Source organism: Chelonoidis abingdonii, chromosome 3, assembly GCF_003597395.2.
Source record: "Chelonoidis abingdonii isolate Lonesome George chromosome 3, CheloAbing_2.0, whole genome shotgun sequence".
Classification (NCBI taxonomy): Eukaryota; Metazoa; Chordata; order Testudines; family Testudinidae; genus Chelonoidis; species Chelonoidis abingdonii.
Genome location: NC_133771.1, coordinates 190854916 through 190871969, shown reverse-complemented (window position 1 = coordinate 190871969; position 17054 = coordinate 190854916). Strand labels below are relative to the sequence as shown.

The 17054-nt window shown below is 41.4% G+C and overlaps 1 protein-coding gene across 1 annotated transcript in view; it reads right to left on the bottom strand.

Moving 5' to 3' along the window:
• Positions 1-17054, bottom strand: part of FSHR (follicle stimulating hormone receptor) — a 166913-nt gene that overhangs the window by 48891 nt on the left and 100968 nt on the right. Inside the window, 2 exon segments of the mRNA XM_075064419.1 lie at positions 11330-11404; positions 11857-11931. Coding sequence (XP_074920520.1) covers positions 11330-11404; positions 11857-11931 — 150 coding nt within the window.

The following is a 17054-nucleotide window of genomic DNA, read 5'->3' as shown; positions in this document are numbered from 1 at the left end:
CACAGAATGGCCACAGGAAGATAGTGGAAGTTTTGGCAAGTGGCAAACTCTTTTCTGTTCTATGTAGGTTCTTATACCCACCCCCTCATCATCATTGCAGGGTCGCCCAGAGGGGGGGCAAGTGCAGCAATTTGCCCCAGACTCCGGGCTCTGCAAGGGCCCCCATGAGAACGGGGGAGGCTCCCTCCCTGGCCCTGGCCTGACCCTGCCTCTGCCCCCCTCCAGGAGACTCAGTGCATCCCTGAACAGTGCTGCAGCATGGCTCTGGTGGGGCCTGAGCTCCTCCCAGCTCAGAGCCGCATCGTAAGGGGGCGGGGTTGCGAGCTCCAGCGGGGCCTGAGCTCCCTCCTCTCCGCCTGGAGCTCACAGCCCCGCCCCCTTACCATGCGGCTCTGAGTGGGAAGGAGCTCAGGCCCTGCCGGAGCTATGCTGCAGCATGTTCAGGGACGCTCCTGGATGCGGTACGTTGAGGCTCTGGGTGAGGGGGGAGCTGGGTTGTAAGGGCTCGGGGATTGGATAAAGGGCAGGGAGTCCTGGGGACAGGGAGGCGACAGAGGTTGGGGTGGTGAGGTTGGGACAGGAAATAGGGGTTTGGATTGTGGCCATTCCAGGGGTCCATCAGGATTCAGTGGGAGGGTGGATAGGGGTTGGGGCAGTCAGGGACAGGGAGCAAGGGTGGGGTCTCAGGATGGTGGTTGGGGGTCTCTCTGAGGGACGTGTGAGGTGACAAGGAGCAGGATGGGTGGGGGATTGAGGGAGCGGGCAGTTGGGAGGGCAGGAAGTGGGTGGGGTTGGATAGGGGGCAGGGCAGGCTGTTGGAAGCAGCCTTCCTTCCTTAAAACTCATTCAGCAGTTTGAGGCTTGCAGAAGAGCCAGCTGTTACCTTTTCCATTAGGGCTACCATCCCTTTCACTTCTCAAATGCCAATTATAGTCTATATTTAATTTCAGTGCATAGGAGATTCATGTCAGGGAGGGTAGCTTCATTTAAATTAGCCACTGGGGAGGGATCACATGAGAAGAGCAATATCCTACACCACTATATTCTTCCCATCCTACCAAGGGAGACCCTTCCCCTGCATTCCCTGAGGCTTCAGAGGGGTTAATTCAGTGTTCTCAAACTTTTGTACTGGTGACCCCTTTCACATAGCAAACCTCTGAGTGCGACCCCCCCCCTTATAAATTGAAAACACTTTTAATATATTTAACACTATTATAAATGCTGGAGGCAAGCGGGGTTGAGGTGAGGCTGATAGCTTGCGACCCCAGTAATAACCTTTGTGACCCTGGGTTAATTTAATTTAGCACCCCTGTGTCCATTCACAAGCATGTGCTATTATGAGCATTTCAGTTTCACACATAGGTTCATCCAGATTCGACAAGCTCAAAGGCTCAGTCATGGAGTATGTAAATAAGCTATACTAAAGACAAACCACAGTAACCCTCTCCATCTGTGAGGACCCTGGAGCCATTCTCTAGGAAACAGATAAATGTATGGAAGTTAATCCATGAATGGTATTAGCCGGATGGGTAACGAATGGGGTCCCTAGCCTCTGTTTGTCAAGGGTGGGATGATGGCAAGATCATTACCTGTTAGGTTCACTCCTGTGGGCACTTGGCATTGCCATTGTCGGTAGACAGGATACTGGGCTGGATGGACTTTGTTTTCACCAGTATGGCTGTTCTTAATGTTCTAAGCTAAATGAACCCAAAGTTATGGAGACAGATATGAATCAAGGAAGCCAGCAGAGTATCAGAACCTGGAAAAATCTCTGACTGGCTGGGCTCAGGCATTTGGTCACAAGCTGAGGTGATTCAAAAGTTTTGGAATTTTTTTTAAGCAGAATTTTTTTATTGTTTCTTTAACAATCAAACACAGCAAGCAGCAAATATTTGGCCACATACTTCTAAAACCCCAAATCATATTCAGGTTTTGGCAGACTAATTTCAGCTTTACAATTAAAAAAAACCACAACAAATTTTGAAGGAAAGCAGACATTGTCCATGATTTTTTTCTGCTTTTTAAAAACCCCTAGTTTTCGATCCAAAAAAAGTTTTGACGGAAAATATTTGTCCAACCCTTTTAATGAGCTTTAGTGCCTTTTAGAACTAGCTGATGCTGAAAATCAGTGATACCTTGTAAAGAAGTTTTCTCAAAACTGGGTTTGTGCTGAGATGTGGAAGGTTTATTTTTCCCAGGGCTGCCCGTAGTGGGGGGAGGAAGTGGGGCAACTTGCACCAGGTCCCGCAGGGGCCCCCACGAGAATATGGTATTGTATAGTATTGCAATTTTTTTTATGGAAGGGGTCCCTGAAATTGCTTTGCCCCAGGCCCCCTGAATCCTTTGGGCAGCCCTGCATCATTGTCCCTGAGAACCTAAAAGGGTGTTACCCTCTTCACTTGGCATTCCAAAGGAAGGCATTGAGATTGTGAAACTGCTCAGCCACCAGGGACCCTCAGACTGTAATGTGAAGAGAATGCTCTTGAGAGCAGAGAACTCGAACAATACTGCTCTTTAAATACCTACATCAATCCCAAGAATAAAGGCAATGAGAGCACACTGCCACGTGCTGCCCAGCACGGCCATACAGGTGAAGGTTCTCCTGAAGGAACTGATTGACTCAACTGATTCTGAAGTAAAAATATCACTGCCTGAAGTGTTATCTTAGAGGTTTCCCATTCAACTGTCAGCCAAGACAAAACAGTGTTAGCTTGAGAGAGAAAATTATATCATAGTACAAGCAAGTTGATGTCTTAGTTTTCTTCTATATGTGTTTCATATGAACACTATATCACTAATCATAATCAATAAGTGCAGTGAATTATTTTTTAGTGAAAACAAATATTCTTTTTGTAAAAGAAACATGAGAATAAATGACGATAAATTAAATAGATTATTCCAGCAGCCTGTGATTTCTTTTCCATTTTGAAAATTCTAGTGGAAAATTTTCAACTGGTTTCAATTGGCACAATAATTTATACTAAAGGAGTAGGTAGATTTTGAATTATAGGAGTGAAATCTGGGATCTCGTGGTCAGTGACACAACTGCCATCGACTTCCGTGGAGCCAGATTTTCACCGTAAGTATTTAAGTTCTGCATTCAAGAGATGCAAATGGGTTCCAAACAAATAACTGTGCATGCAAAATATGCAGTGGATAGTGATATGTGCAGTTACTGGTTTTGTGTGTGCAACTGTATGTTTTTGGAACAACTATCACTTTGCACCTCCATTTCCATGTTTTGGCCGAAGGTGCACTTTTGAGGTACAGCCATGAATGCAGGTTGGTGTGGTGTTGGGGGGTGGTGTGGAGCCATACTGACCTAGTGGGACTTCAGGGATGCACAATACTCCTCTGAGCTTTCTGATGCATGCTGGTAGGTGAAGGGGGTATTTAGCGTGATGTAACCCATTTTCCATGTTTTCTTCCAGTGCAAGTGAGGGAGCATAGCAATGGCCTTGCCTCCCTAGATTCTAAACAATTCAGACAAAGGCTTCCCTACATCCAAGGGGTCAGGGCATGCAACTCTGAAAGCTTTTTTTAAAAACTATAATCTGCCAATTATGGTGCAACACACAAGAAGACACAGGTGTTCCACATTTCAGCCAGTTATTACAGTGTGGTAGGTGTGAAAAGTTACAACTATACTTCAGGGCAGAAGGCGGAAACATTCAGGGGCTACAACTGTGGCTGAATTTATGGGGGCTGAAAAAAGTGTGGAAATGTTCACTGCACTCTCCTTTGTGCAAGAGACAGCCACAGTCTGTTTTGTAAAGGGACTGCTCAGTGCAAAAGAAACACGCTCTTCTTACAGCACTGCAGGTTTGGGATGTGTTGCTTTGTTTGACTGCACTAACTAAAAGGAAGTAAGAGAGGGGTAGAACATGGCTCCAATCCATTATATACTGAGTAACTCAGTTAAACTCTTGATGACCCCTTTACTACAATCTGTGTGATCAAAACATAGGCTCACGTCCTTCAAAATGTAATCCTAAATGTTTACATAAAAGCAGCTACATTTTGTCCAGTTGGGTTTTTTCTAAAGTGCTGGCCAGTCAATGCTGTCTGTCTTTTCCCCTGCCTTGCTCTCATGTTTCTCTTTCTCCTCTTCCATATTGCCTCCATCTAACACATGTTTAGTAGAAAGAGGAATCTTAAGAGCTCTTCTAGTTCTCCAGTGAAAGGTCCTTGTACAATGAAAATAAAATCCAGATTTGGTAGCAATACCAGAAACAACCTCTTCTAATAGGTAAAAGGTATTTGGAAATGTCAGAAAGATGTTCTTGTCTGATGCTTTGCTAACAACAGTTTGTCCTTCCCAGATCACTCTGGACCACACAATCTGCTAAAATACTTAACAAAGTATCTGGTAAGAAGAGACATCTCCTTTGCTAAGCTCCTCAGCTGAGAGTTTGTAGAGACAACACAGACTGAGATGAAACACAGCATTATGTTGAAAGACAGCAGACTGACAATGTTTCCTTTTCACACTCCATAATGTAGGCTTGTGATTCCAGGTGGCTGCTAAGCTTGTACTAACACCCTTAAATTCCACATATTGCAGTTGTCTCATGATTCCTTCCTATTGCTATTCACAGGCTGAGATGCCAGAACCTCAAATAGACAAGAGAAACCACAAAATTACTGAAGAGGGAAAAATGGCAAAATTCCATCAGGATTGCACTGAATACATGACAGCAAAGAAAAGTGGTGTCATCTTCTGTCTCCAGATTCCTCTATCCAGCTGACATATGCCACTGCTGCTGGATATGCTAGCTAGCTCATTTATTACACTGTACTCCTGTGGCTAAGGCATGGATCCTGGTTAGACAAGTGAGAGGCACATTGTAACTTCCACTATTAGTTGAAGAGTGTACTGAAGTCTTAGAAATGTGAAACTCCGGGTCTGTCACTTTGCTGGGTGAACTAGATGAGAAAGTATTCTACAAAGGAGATCCACTGAAGCAAATGATGTTTAGAAAAGTGCAGTCTTCTGAGACTTGTACCGTTTAAAATGCTTTCCCAAGCTTTAACTCACATGGAAATGAGTTTAAATATGACTTGGGTCTTGGAAGTTGAAAAGGAAAGCACAGCTGGAGGACAGCATTCAATTGACTAATCATACAAGTATGGCTAATGCTTTCTCTACTACCCATGACTCTTTTGACCTTTCTTCTATGGAAAGTCTGCCCCACCAACCCCCAGCATCCATTTTCTCAGCTCCTGTTCCATGTCACTGAATGCCTCTGCAGAAAGTCCCATGAGCCAGTGGATTTTCTCCACAAATCTGTTTTTTTATTTTTAAGTTGTGCAGTCTTCCATAACACCCTCATTCTCCTATGCCCACAAGCACTATCACCTTTCGGTTACTTCTGACTCCAGTTTCAACCATCCTTCCCTGCCTTCTGTGCAAGATCTTAAGAACATAAGAATGGCCATACTGCGTGAGACCAAAGGTCCATCCAGCCTAGCATCCTGTCTACTGACAGTGACCAATGCCAAGTGTCCCAGAGGGAGTGAATCTAACAGGTAATGATCAAGTGATCTCTCTCCCACCATCCATCTCCACCCTCTGACAAACAAACAGAGGGTAGGGACACCATTCCTTACCCATCCTGGGTAATAGCCATTAATGGACTTAACCTCCATGAATTTATCTAGCTCTCTTTTAAATCCCGTTATAGTCCTAGCCTTCACAACCTTCTCAGGCAAGGAGTTCCACAGGTTGACTGTGCACTGTGTGAAGAATTTCCTTTTATTTCTTTTAAATCTGCTGCCCATTAATTTCATTTGGTGGCCCCTAGTTCTTATATTATGGGAACAAGTAAATAACTTTTCCTTATTCACTTTCTCCACACCACTCATGATTTTATATACCTCTATCATATTCCCCTAGTATACCTGTTTCTAAGCGATAAGTCCTAGCCTCTTTAAATCTCTCCTCTATGGACCCGTTCCAAACCCCTAACATTTAGTTGCTTTCGTCTGAACCTTTCTAGTGCCGTAATATTTTTTGAGTGAGGGGACACATCTGTATGCAGTATTCAAGTACTTCTCTTGAAGGAGTCATGGAAATAATAAAATCTGCTATAGCCTTCCTCTTGTTCCCTTCCCCTTGAAGACTTCTCCCTTTCTTCTTCTTACTGCCTTGACATTCTTGTCAGGTTTCCCCATCATCCTTATTGCCTTTATCCATTCCAAAGCTACTTCCCTTCTGTCTCTACCTTCCCTGCTAACATCTCTCCCATTACTTCCTCCTTAACCTCTGGTTCCTGTAAAAAATACAAGTGTTTTGTTCTCCCACTTCTGAAAACCACCTCTCCAACTACACTTCACCTCCCCTTCATCCTTGAGTTCCATTGTCATTTTTGCACCCCTCTTCTCCTTTACACCTTTTTGGGGGCAGTGCCCTTGTATCATTCCCTTCTTGACTGCTTCTAGGTGGGGTAAGGGCAGCCCTTCACTCCAATGCTCTGCTGCAATAATGGCGGACGAGGATAGGCTGTGTGAAAGTTTAAGAGCAGCCACCAAGGGAATTTGAATTGGGCAGGGACTGGAGGTGCACAAATTAGGAAAAAATACTTCAGCTGTTTGCATTATTGTGTGTGACAAAAACAGGCCTGGTTTTCCTTTCATTTGCATCAGTTTCACGGCTGGCATAAATTAGCATAAATCCCTTTACCCTAGGAGGGGTTAGTTCCTCTTTTACCTGTAAAAGTTTAAGAAGCTCAGGTAATCTAGCTGGACACCTGACCAAAAGGCCATAAGGGGACAATATACTTCAAAAATGCGGGGGAGGGGGGGAAGGGGCTTTGTTCTATCTGTTCTGTGTGGCTTGCCAAGACAGATCAAGAAAGCAAGCAATCCACTCCATTAGTATATAAGTAAAGTACTAGCGAAGGGACTGCGTGGTTTACTTTATTTTGGCTTGTGATTCTTTTGTAAGGCGGAGGAGGTTATCCTGGTTTTGTAACTTAAGGTTTGCCTAGAGGGAGATCCCTATGTTCCTGGAGTCTTTTGTTATTCTGTAAAGTACTTACCATCTTGTTTTCAGAGGTGATTCCTTACATTTTCTTTAATTAAAATTCTCTTCTTTTAAGAACTGATTAATTTTCATTGTTTAAGATCCAAGGTTTGGGTCTTTTCACCTGTACCAATTGGTGAGGGGATATTCTCAGCCTGCAGGAAAAGGATTAGGGGCATTGGAGGGATATTTAGGGAAGGTCGAGCTCCAAGTGGCCCTCCCTAAATCACTTAGTGGCGGCAGCATTACTTAATCCAAGGTACAAGGAAGAATTTGTGCCTTGGGGAGTTTTTAACCTAAGTTGGTAGAAATAAACATAGGGGGTCTTCATGCGGGTCCCCACATCTGTACACTAAAGTTCAGAGTGGGGAGGGAACCCTGACAACACCTTTTTTGGGTAGTGCCTTGTATCATTCCCCTCCTGACTGTTGTCTATGGGGGAAGGGCAGCCCTTCACTCCAATGCTCTGGCTGCAATAATGGCGCCTGAGGATAGCTGTGTGAAAGTTAGAGCAGCCACCAGGGAACTGAATTGGCTCCAGGACTTGGAGAGCACAATTGGAAAACAATACCTTCAGCTGTATTTGCATTATTATAGTGTAACAAAAACAGGACTGGTTTTCCTTTCATTTGCACCAGTTTCATGCTGGTCCAACTCTGTTACAGTTACCCCTGTTTAACACCACTAGGAGAGAAGAATCAGGCTCTTTGCGTGCACGTTAAGGTTGATATAATTTATGCTGACTATTGTCAGTTACAAGGAGATGTTTTGGCAGTTGGGAATCACTGGAGATACAGGAATTCTGGCCAATCTCCTTTTCCACACCTGTTGTACCAACTGCCAAGAGTGGGAGGTGAAGCAGGAGACACCAAAGAGTCCTCTACCCAGGGAATCCTCTGGTGGATGGCTATACTGCCTCCAGGGCAGGATCTGGGCCAGGAAATAAGTGGTTGGGGCTGATTCCACAAAGAGTGACACTAGGTCAAGGTGGAATTAATAGAAGAACACTATCTTTTCAGGGAAACACAGTGACGAGCTTCTTCTGAGTCACTAGCTAGGCTGCAGGCATTGGAAGTTAGGTGGAAGCAGGGCATGGGGTGTGAACGAGGAAGAGATTTAGATGATGGTGTTGCCTGTGACTCAGGGATTCAACTCTTGCCTCATTCATTTGGATACTCCTGATGCTATACCTGATGGAGTAAGAGGCAGGTGTCCTATTCATCTTATTAATAGCACACCATAATAGTAGAAATGGAACTTTGGCTACTGAATCTTGAAAAGTAAAATGCTCTGACCTGAGTATAAATGCTTCTAGCAACTGAAACTATATGCCAGAGCAAAGCCTTCTAATTTCTTATCTTAAGAAAAAAAAATCAAATTACCGATTTAATTCCAAACTCTGAACAAAATGAAAAGTGTGTGGAGCTTGCCAGTAGGAAGCCGAGGTGGTAGAGGTTCCCTGGATTCTATAGATTAGATAAACCTGACAGAATAAGTGACATTAGCAGAATGAAGCAATATCATAACAAGGTCTAAAAGCTACAGAATGGAACTGGAAGATTACACTTATTAGGGGTGGGGAGCAGCAGGGTATGTGAAAGGGTTGCTGAGATTAAACTATAATTCACTGAATGAAAAAGAGCAAAATCCAGCTGACTGACAATTACAGCAACTGGACATGATGGGAAGGGAATGTAATGTAAACATTATTTAAAAATCAATAGATAGTTTTTCCCACATTGCAATACGAAAGGCCAGAAGTTAAGGTAAAGGAGAAAAGTACCCACCATCAAACAATATTTGAAGAAAATAAAAATCAGATCAACAAATTTACATTTAGTTCTTAGTTCTATAGTTTAAGCATATTTCATGATTTTTTTTAAATCACTCTTGTTTTCTCAGTGAAGTGTTTCACATTCTGATGAACTACACTAGTTTTTCATCTATGCCATCAGCAGATCAGCGTGAAATAAAATCACAGCCAAGACTATATTGGTGCAACATTTGTAAATAATGTTTAAATAATGAATGTTTGTGCAGCTTTAAATTGCCACAACTCTAAAATCCAAACTCAGCCCAAAATCTATGATATCATCTGCTGGCATAGAATTTAGCTGTGGTCTGTGATGCGGAAAGTCCATTAAGGGTGAGGCTACTGCTGCCTCAAATGTCCACAATTACTTCTCTGTTCAGGAGGCCAATGTAGCCACCAGAAAATGAGCATAAAAAAAGATCTGTCCAGGGGTATGTTGATTCAGCTGTCAGCAGATGTCTAAAGTGGTATCCACGTAAACAGGGGTCAATTTTGAACATGTGATAGTGCTGTCCCGAGAGGCAGCAAATACCCAAAATTGAGTAGGTGCAGAGAGATTATATTATTCAGTGCTTAAGATGCTAGCAAGAGCTGTGTCCAGTCCCAATTGGCTGTGCATAACAAGAGCTTCATACCAGATCATAATTAGGATCAGGGACAAACAACTCAGAGAGAGACTACTGGAAGATCCCAAATTAACTCCTGAGAAAGCAAATTAGAATTGCCAAGCAAAGGAAGTCACCCAGTCCAGATTGGAGTTTATGGAGGGTGTACATTGCTCTGACACGGTAGACATGGTAAAGAATCCATAATACAACAAGACAAGAGACCTAAAGCAGAAAGGCATGTGGAGCTCAAAGCTGGAATCCATCAAAGACAGAACAGGGCACTACACACACTGTGGCAAACAACACAAGCCACGAAAACCCATGGCGTATGGAAAAAGATGCAAGAACTACAATGGATTACAACACTTTGCAAAAGCTTTGCTTTATTCTAAGTCCAGTCCCAACTGGCTGTGCTAAACAACAACAAGAGCTTCTCAGAACCCTGCCCAGACTCTCTTATGGGCTGAGCTTCCCAGACAGACAGGGCCGGCTCTAGGCACCAAACATTCCAAGCATGTGCTTGGGGCAGCACTTTAGAGGGGCGTCATTTTGGCCCTTTGGGGTCTTTTTTTTTTGCTTCGGTGGTGGCACTCCAATTTTTTTTTTTTTTTTGCTTGGGGCAGCAAAAAACCTGGAACTGGTCCTGCACGCAGACCCCCAATCCCACAACTATAAGAATGATTTGATATCTGCTAAATATGTCGTTCAGTGACTTCTGAGGATCAATACATTTTGCTTATGACAAAGCAAGTTAAGAGGTGCCTTATCAGGGTAATGATGGGGTACCTACTGGTACCTCTCAAGGTCCATAGTACTTGGAGTCTGATCCAAATCCCACTGAAGTCAAAGAAAGTATTTCCACTGACATCAGTGGGCTTTGGATCAGGCCCTTCATTGATCAGGTAATTTTAATCGCCTGTCCATACTGTACATTATATTTTTCTGGTTGCAAAAAAGTGACCAAAACCATTCAGGAGAGCCAACCTGACAAGGAAAGGGCAACTTTTCATGTATGTTTGTGCCGATGCCATTAAGGATTTTTTCTGTCTAGTAACCAGCTGTAATACAGAACTTAGTGTCCTTGGATTTCTAAAATTAGCTCGCTAGCTCCCTATTTAGACACTTAACTAAAAGCGGTCTCAGTTGCAGATGTGTTGTACACCCACAACGTTTACCAAAGTAAATGGGAAATGTGCCTGCTCAGTTTCTGAAAGTAAGTCCACTTTTACTTAGGAGCCTAAACAATGATTTAGGTGTCTAAACTTAGATACCCATATCTGAAAACTGTGGCCAATGGGACTGCTTCCGTGAGTAGGGGAAGCAATATTTGGGCTTTTATTTTTAGGGCATGAAAAAAATTCATGTGATATCCTGGACGATCTATGGCTGTACATCAAAGATGACCCAGGGAGCTTATTTAAGTTTGCAGCCACTAAACACAATTACTGTTAAATAGAGTCCATTGGATTTCATTTGTTTTTTTAATACACAGCTGAAGAGAGATGATCAGTCAGGTTAAGGTTGCATGCTATAAGATGCAAGAATATTTTTGGATTGTAAAGGGCAAATTTAATTATCACTGAATTATGATGGCATCCCCATGGGAGCAGATATGGCAAATGCAATAGTGCAAGCGACATTCACAATGAGGAGCGCTATTTAAATGAAACTAAAATTAAGCTGAATACTAAATGAGCTCATATTAAAAGGATTTAATCATCCAATGAGTATAAATGAAATATAAATGAAAGCCATTGCTGAAACACTGCAATTGTTGAAAGGAAGCAGAGTGAAAATGTTTATGAACATTTGTATGAAAGATAATTGAAATTCATTCACATTGTTTCAAACAATTATCATAATTGCAAGTGTAAAAATTCTTACAGATATTTGAGGCTAGGAAGATTCTGGAAGGCATCTTGGTCAATGTACACAAGGTTATTTGCTTTCTCAATTCTTCTGCAAAAGGAGAAAATAAAACATTACAGCAAATGGATCAGTGCCTTTTTAAATAGATCCAGGACTTCTCTTAGATAGAAGATAGAGGAGTGCAATACATTTGGAGGCTTTTCTGACAGGGGATAACTCTACATGACTCCAAAGGAGCAGCCAGCCCAAAGCTAGCAAAGTAAGACTCCCAGTCCTCCACCTATTTTACCATATCGCTAATAGTTGAGGAAGTGTTTTAGATCAAAGAGTGAGAGTATTGAGGGCAAGAGACCAGGGAAGCATCTGGTTGAGAAAGGAAAGGGTGTGTGGGAAGAGAAGGAAATAGACAGATGAAAAGAGAGATCTCAAGCATACATGTACACATTTGAATTTTTAATACATCTGAACCAAACCCTTTGATATCTGGCCACCACTAGTCTTTAGATTTCTATCCTATGATCTTGTGCTGCTTGCTTACTTACATTTCATGTAGTTTGGGAAGGTTGGAAAACACATTAGCTTCTATGACTTCCAAGGCATCATTCTGGGAGATCTCTCTGTGGAGAAAAGAAGTTGAAATATTTCATGCCATGGTACAAGTGAAAAGATAAGCCAAAGAAGTATGGGTATTTGGTGAAGAATGATATCTAGAATTTATAGGGCACCTTTTATCCATAGGCCTCAAAGTTCTTTATGAAGGAGGTAAGTATCATTAATCCCATTTTACAGATGAGGAAACAGGGCCCAGAGAGGTGAAGAAGGCCTGTGACAGAGCTGGGAATAGAATGCAGGTCTGCTGAGTCTCAGTTGTGTGCTCTATTCACTAGATCACATTGCCTCCCAAAGGTCTTATAAATTACAACAGGTGTCTGAACATATGAAATTATAGTGCATGATCTATGGGCCACAGACTGTTTATTGGATCTCAGACATCACTGAATGTTAATATAGATTTAGCCAAGACTTTCATAACCCCATGATGGGGAGAAGGGGAACTTTAAATGTAACAGCTCTGAAGAAGTGAGATTTTTGGTTCCACAGTAACACATATTATGATTTCGTCCTGCTATAAAATGTTGAGCTTACTTTAAAAATTTTATAGCAAATTTCCAGAGTTCTAATGTCAGAAGGCAGGAAGACACAGAGGTGGTACAGCTCTCCTGTCCCCAGCAAAAAAAATTTAAGAAAGCTCCATCTAATCTAGCTCATGATATTTATATGTGATTAATGCCTTTTATGTATAGTTTCAAAACTGCAGAACAAAAATGGGTACAGTTTTCTTTTATGAGATGAAACCCCAGCTGTGCCAGAATACATGCAGCTGCATACCACCCTTTCCTCCACTTGTCTCTGGGGGAGTTTCAGCCCATGGTGTAACTTAGAGTAGCCACAGGACTGCTTTACATTACACCAGTTTGGTATGGTCACCAAAGGGCTACCAGAGAGAAATTGCTCTGGCCAAACCCTCTATGGTGAGGGGTACCAGGAGATGCAGGCTAGAGCTGGCTGTTCCAGAGGATTACCCATCTGCCAATTTAGAGATCAGAACAAAGGATCCATTTCTCAGGCTTGAATCTGGTCCATGAAGTATATTTTGAGATTTGGATGCAACTTACTTATGGGAGGACACATCAGCACACAGCTGCCAAATGAAGCCCTGTCATATGGGTCATACTGTGTATCGGGCACTCCTTACTTAAGGTATTTTGTTCTTTTGAAATAAAGGTAGCTACTGCAAATGGACTCAGACAAGGCCCAAAGTAAAATAGTAAGAAATAGTCACTATAGGTAAGAGATCAATTATAAAAAAAGTTAAAAATTAATATATATGAAATATCCCTCTTTGTTTTGAGCAGCCACTGAACTATGCCTGCCAAGTAGACTACCCATTTAAAAAATAACCTCACCTGCCTCTTTATTATGTATAAAAATCCTATAAGTATTTTGTTTGTTTGTATTTAAATAAAAAAAACCACTGCTTTTTTTAAACATTAGCAATTCTGATCTTGTCTACTCTCAAAAACTCTACAGTGACTGGAGAACAAATGAATTTTTGATATCCCAAGAGACTGACTGATGAGCAATTGAGAAAGACATGATTTTACCCATACTGCAATGGGAATTGCATTTATTTAGCTGAGGGCTGTGTTGCTACAGAATCCACACATTCCAGCTTCTCTTTATAATTTATTTATATTACAGTTGCACCAATATGTCTCAGCTGAGTTTGGGGCTCCACTGTAGTATGAATTATAGGAACACACAGTATGAGACCCTGCCCCAAAGATCCTACAATCCAAATAGACAAAACTTGGGAGGGAAGACAGAGGCACAGAAAGGTGAAATGGCCATCAAGGGTTAAAATGATATAGCTGGGAACAGAAACCTGGTTAGTCCCAATCCACTGTCCCAGCCATTGGATCATGCTGCCTCCACAGTTTACTACAGTGCACAGAATTAAATCCAAGGCCTTAACCAAAATATTTTCCATTCCATTCCCATCTTATCATGATGACATAAAATATGCATTATGAGTAATCACCTTTTATTGTATATTTATATGATAGTGCAAACTGCTTGCTCAAGTACACTTTAAAAGATTGAATGAAATCAATGTTGTTTGAAACAGCCTTTTAAGAGTTCATTTTATTATTATTATTTTTTATGAACAGCACATTTGCTGTTTCCTGCAATCTAAAAATCTGTCATCTAGAAAAAGGCAAATCCACAGAAAATGCAGAACATTTTATACCTCCAAATGAGATTAGTCAGGAGAGAGTCCTTGCTGCAAAACAGCACAGGGACAAAGCCTGCAGGTTTATTTGCCCTTTGCGATGTAGGTTTTTTGCAGGCCAGAATAAAGGCACCAAGATACAGTAAACTATACCGTATGAGCTCCCCAACAGATGGCGCTGCTGAGGTTAATAATGTTTCATGAGTTGACCCAACAAAATGTGTGAATCCAGTGCTGTGACAGGGTTGGAAAGTCTTATCTGGCATATAATTTGGGTATGTTTTCAGAAGGATGCTTATTTATTAAATGGTTCTGTGTCAGAAGTATGCTTTTTGCTTTGGGAAATTATAGAGGGTTATGTGTTACTTTTAAGAAAAGTGTTTAAAGGAGGTCAGGCTAAAGCTTGGGCTAAGCAGTCCACAATGTTTTCGAAAGGGAAGAGTAGAATAAATGATTAAAAAAGAAAGGAAAGGAAGGAAGATAGAAATCTCTGTTTTTCTTTTAAAAGATTATTTAAAAAAAATCTAAACACACCATTTGCATAAAATGGGTTTTTGTTCACCCAAATATTTGGAGAATAAATATTCGTGTTCACATGCATACAAGGGTGTTTGTGTGCAAGCAAGAATATTTATTATTCGTTATCCACTGTCTGTCATTTGTTATTCTTCTGTTTAAATTTTCATTCAAACAGGAAAAGAATGAGAAACAACAGCATGATTTAGGTGAGCAACCACACCCCACGAATAGGAAATGGAAATGAGCAGTTTGCAAACAGTGCTTCTGATGAGGTTTTATTTTCATTAGTTGTTTGAACAATTTTGAATAGTGATTAAATTAGCCACACTCCTAGTCTGTTGATGGACAAAACACAAACATGTGACAATTGTTCTCTTGGCTGACACTGGGAATTGAACAGGGGATCTCAAGAACTAAGAGTACAAAGTGCTAGACCTTAAGTGTAGGGATCAGCTCAAAACAACACCTCCTTCGTAGGTTAGGCATTGATGGGAACAGGTAATATGCTAATAGCATGTAATAGTGAGCTATAAACAGAAAAACAGACTACATTTACTGGATAATTTATGTGCAATGAATAATACTATCTGCTTTAGTACCTGCTATCATTGCAAATCCAGATAGAAATTGAGGCATCATTTCTGATTTATACAATTTTTTGCACAGGTATGTGCAGACAATCAGGAGCAATTTCCAAAATATCAAAGAGGAAACAAACTAAAGTCCTATTCTTCCAAAGCACCTACATGCGTGCTTAACTTTAAGTACATGAGTTGTTTCATTGAAATCAATAGCACTACTCATATTCTTCAAATTAAGCATGTGCACTAAGTGCTTTGTTGAATCAGGGTCTAAACCAAGAAAGAGAACACAAAACAGATATTTGTCAGAAGACATAATGCAAGTTTGTTTCTAGGATTCTATTACTCGGGTACTTTGCTACGATTCTATTATTCTATGTTACCAAATAGGCTCAAAGTTTATGATACTAGCCATGGACTATTACATGCAAGCTGGCAATAAAAAAAGCGCTCTCTCAGCTGAAAGACTATCTTTATCTGTCAGGTTAAAGCCTCAAAATTCTCCCAATTCCGTCATGTTTCAAGAAATAAGTGTGTCTTCTATGGTGGATGTTTGTATTTTGTAGGAAACTGGTTTTACTTGCCTTTCCCAAAAGTCCACATCTTCATAATCATCTTCCCAAAACCAATTAATAGAATCATAGAAGATTAGGGTTAGAAGAGACCTCAGGATGTTATCTAGTCCAACCCCCCGCTCAAAGGAGGACTAACTGCAACTAAATCATCCGAGCCAGGGCTTTGTCAAACCGGGCCTTAAAAACCAATAAGGATGGAAATTCCACTGCCTTCCTGGGTAACCCATTGAAGTGCTTCACCACCTTCCTAGTGAAATAGTTTTTCCTAATATCCAATCTAGACCTTACTCATTGCAACTTGAGACCATTGCTCCTTGTTCTGTCATCTGTCACCACTGAGAACAGCCAAGCTTCAACCTCTTTGAAACCCCCCTTCAGGTAGCTGAAGGCTGCTATCAAATCACTCTTCTCTTCTGCAGACTAAGTAAGTCCAGTTGCCTCAGCCTCTCCTTATAAGTCATGTGCCCCAACCTCCTAATCATTTTTGTTGACCTCTGCTGGACTCTCGCCAATTTGTCCACATCCTTTCTGTAGTGGGGGGCTCAAAACTGGATGCAATACTCCAGATGTGGCCTCACCAGTGCCGAATAGAGGGGAATAATCACTTTCCTCGATCTGCTGGCAATGTGCCTACTAATGCATTTCAGAGTATGTGACTAGATTAATTTATTGCCACTTATCTTTCGTTTTGTTACTTTTCCTCTTTGTTTTGATGGTTTGTCAATAATAATTTAGAAAAATTTGATCAGAACAAAACCAGGAGGGAAGGGATAGCTCAGTGGTTTGAGCATAGGCCTGCTAAATCCAGGATTGTGAGTTCAATCCTTGAGGAGGCCATTTGGGGATTGGTCCTCTTTTGAGCAGGGGGTTGGACAAGATGATCTCCTGAGATCCCTTCCAACCCTAAATAACCTATGATTCATATTTCAAATTATTGAAATCCTCCATGAAATGAAATTACCTTTCTCTGTCTTACTCTTGTATAGAGTCAGATTTCAGATTACATTGTGATGGCTTCACTCTTTATAATCAGATAATTACCCCTTGCATCACATTCCCTTTTCCCATCCTGTCCCAATATTTCATCACCCAATTCTCAAATAATTGGTTTTCTAGATATTGCCAAAACATTCAAAAAGCATGAGTCAGACTTTGCTCACCCTCTCCCACAAAAGAATAATGAGGTTATGTTTAAAAAAGAAAGAAAGATATATATTGCTTTTTATTTGCAATCTGGGTTGTTGAGCTGCTAGGTTCACTCAGGTCACATT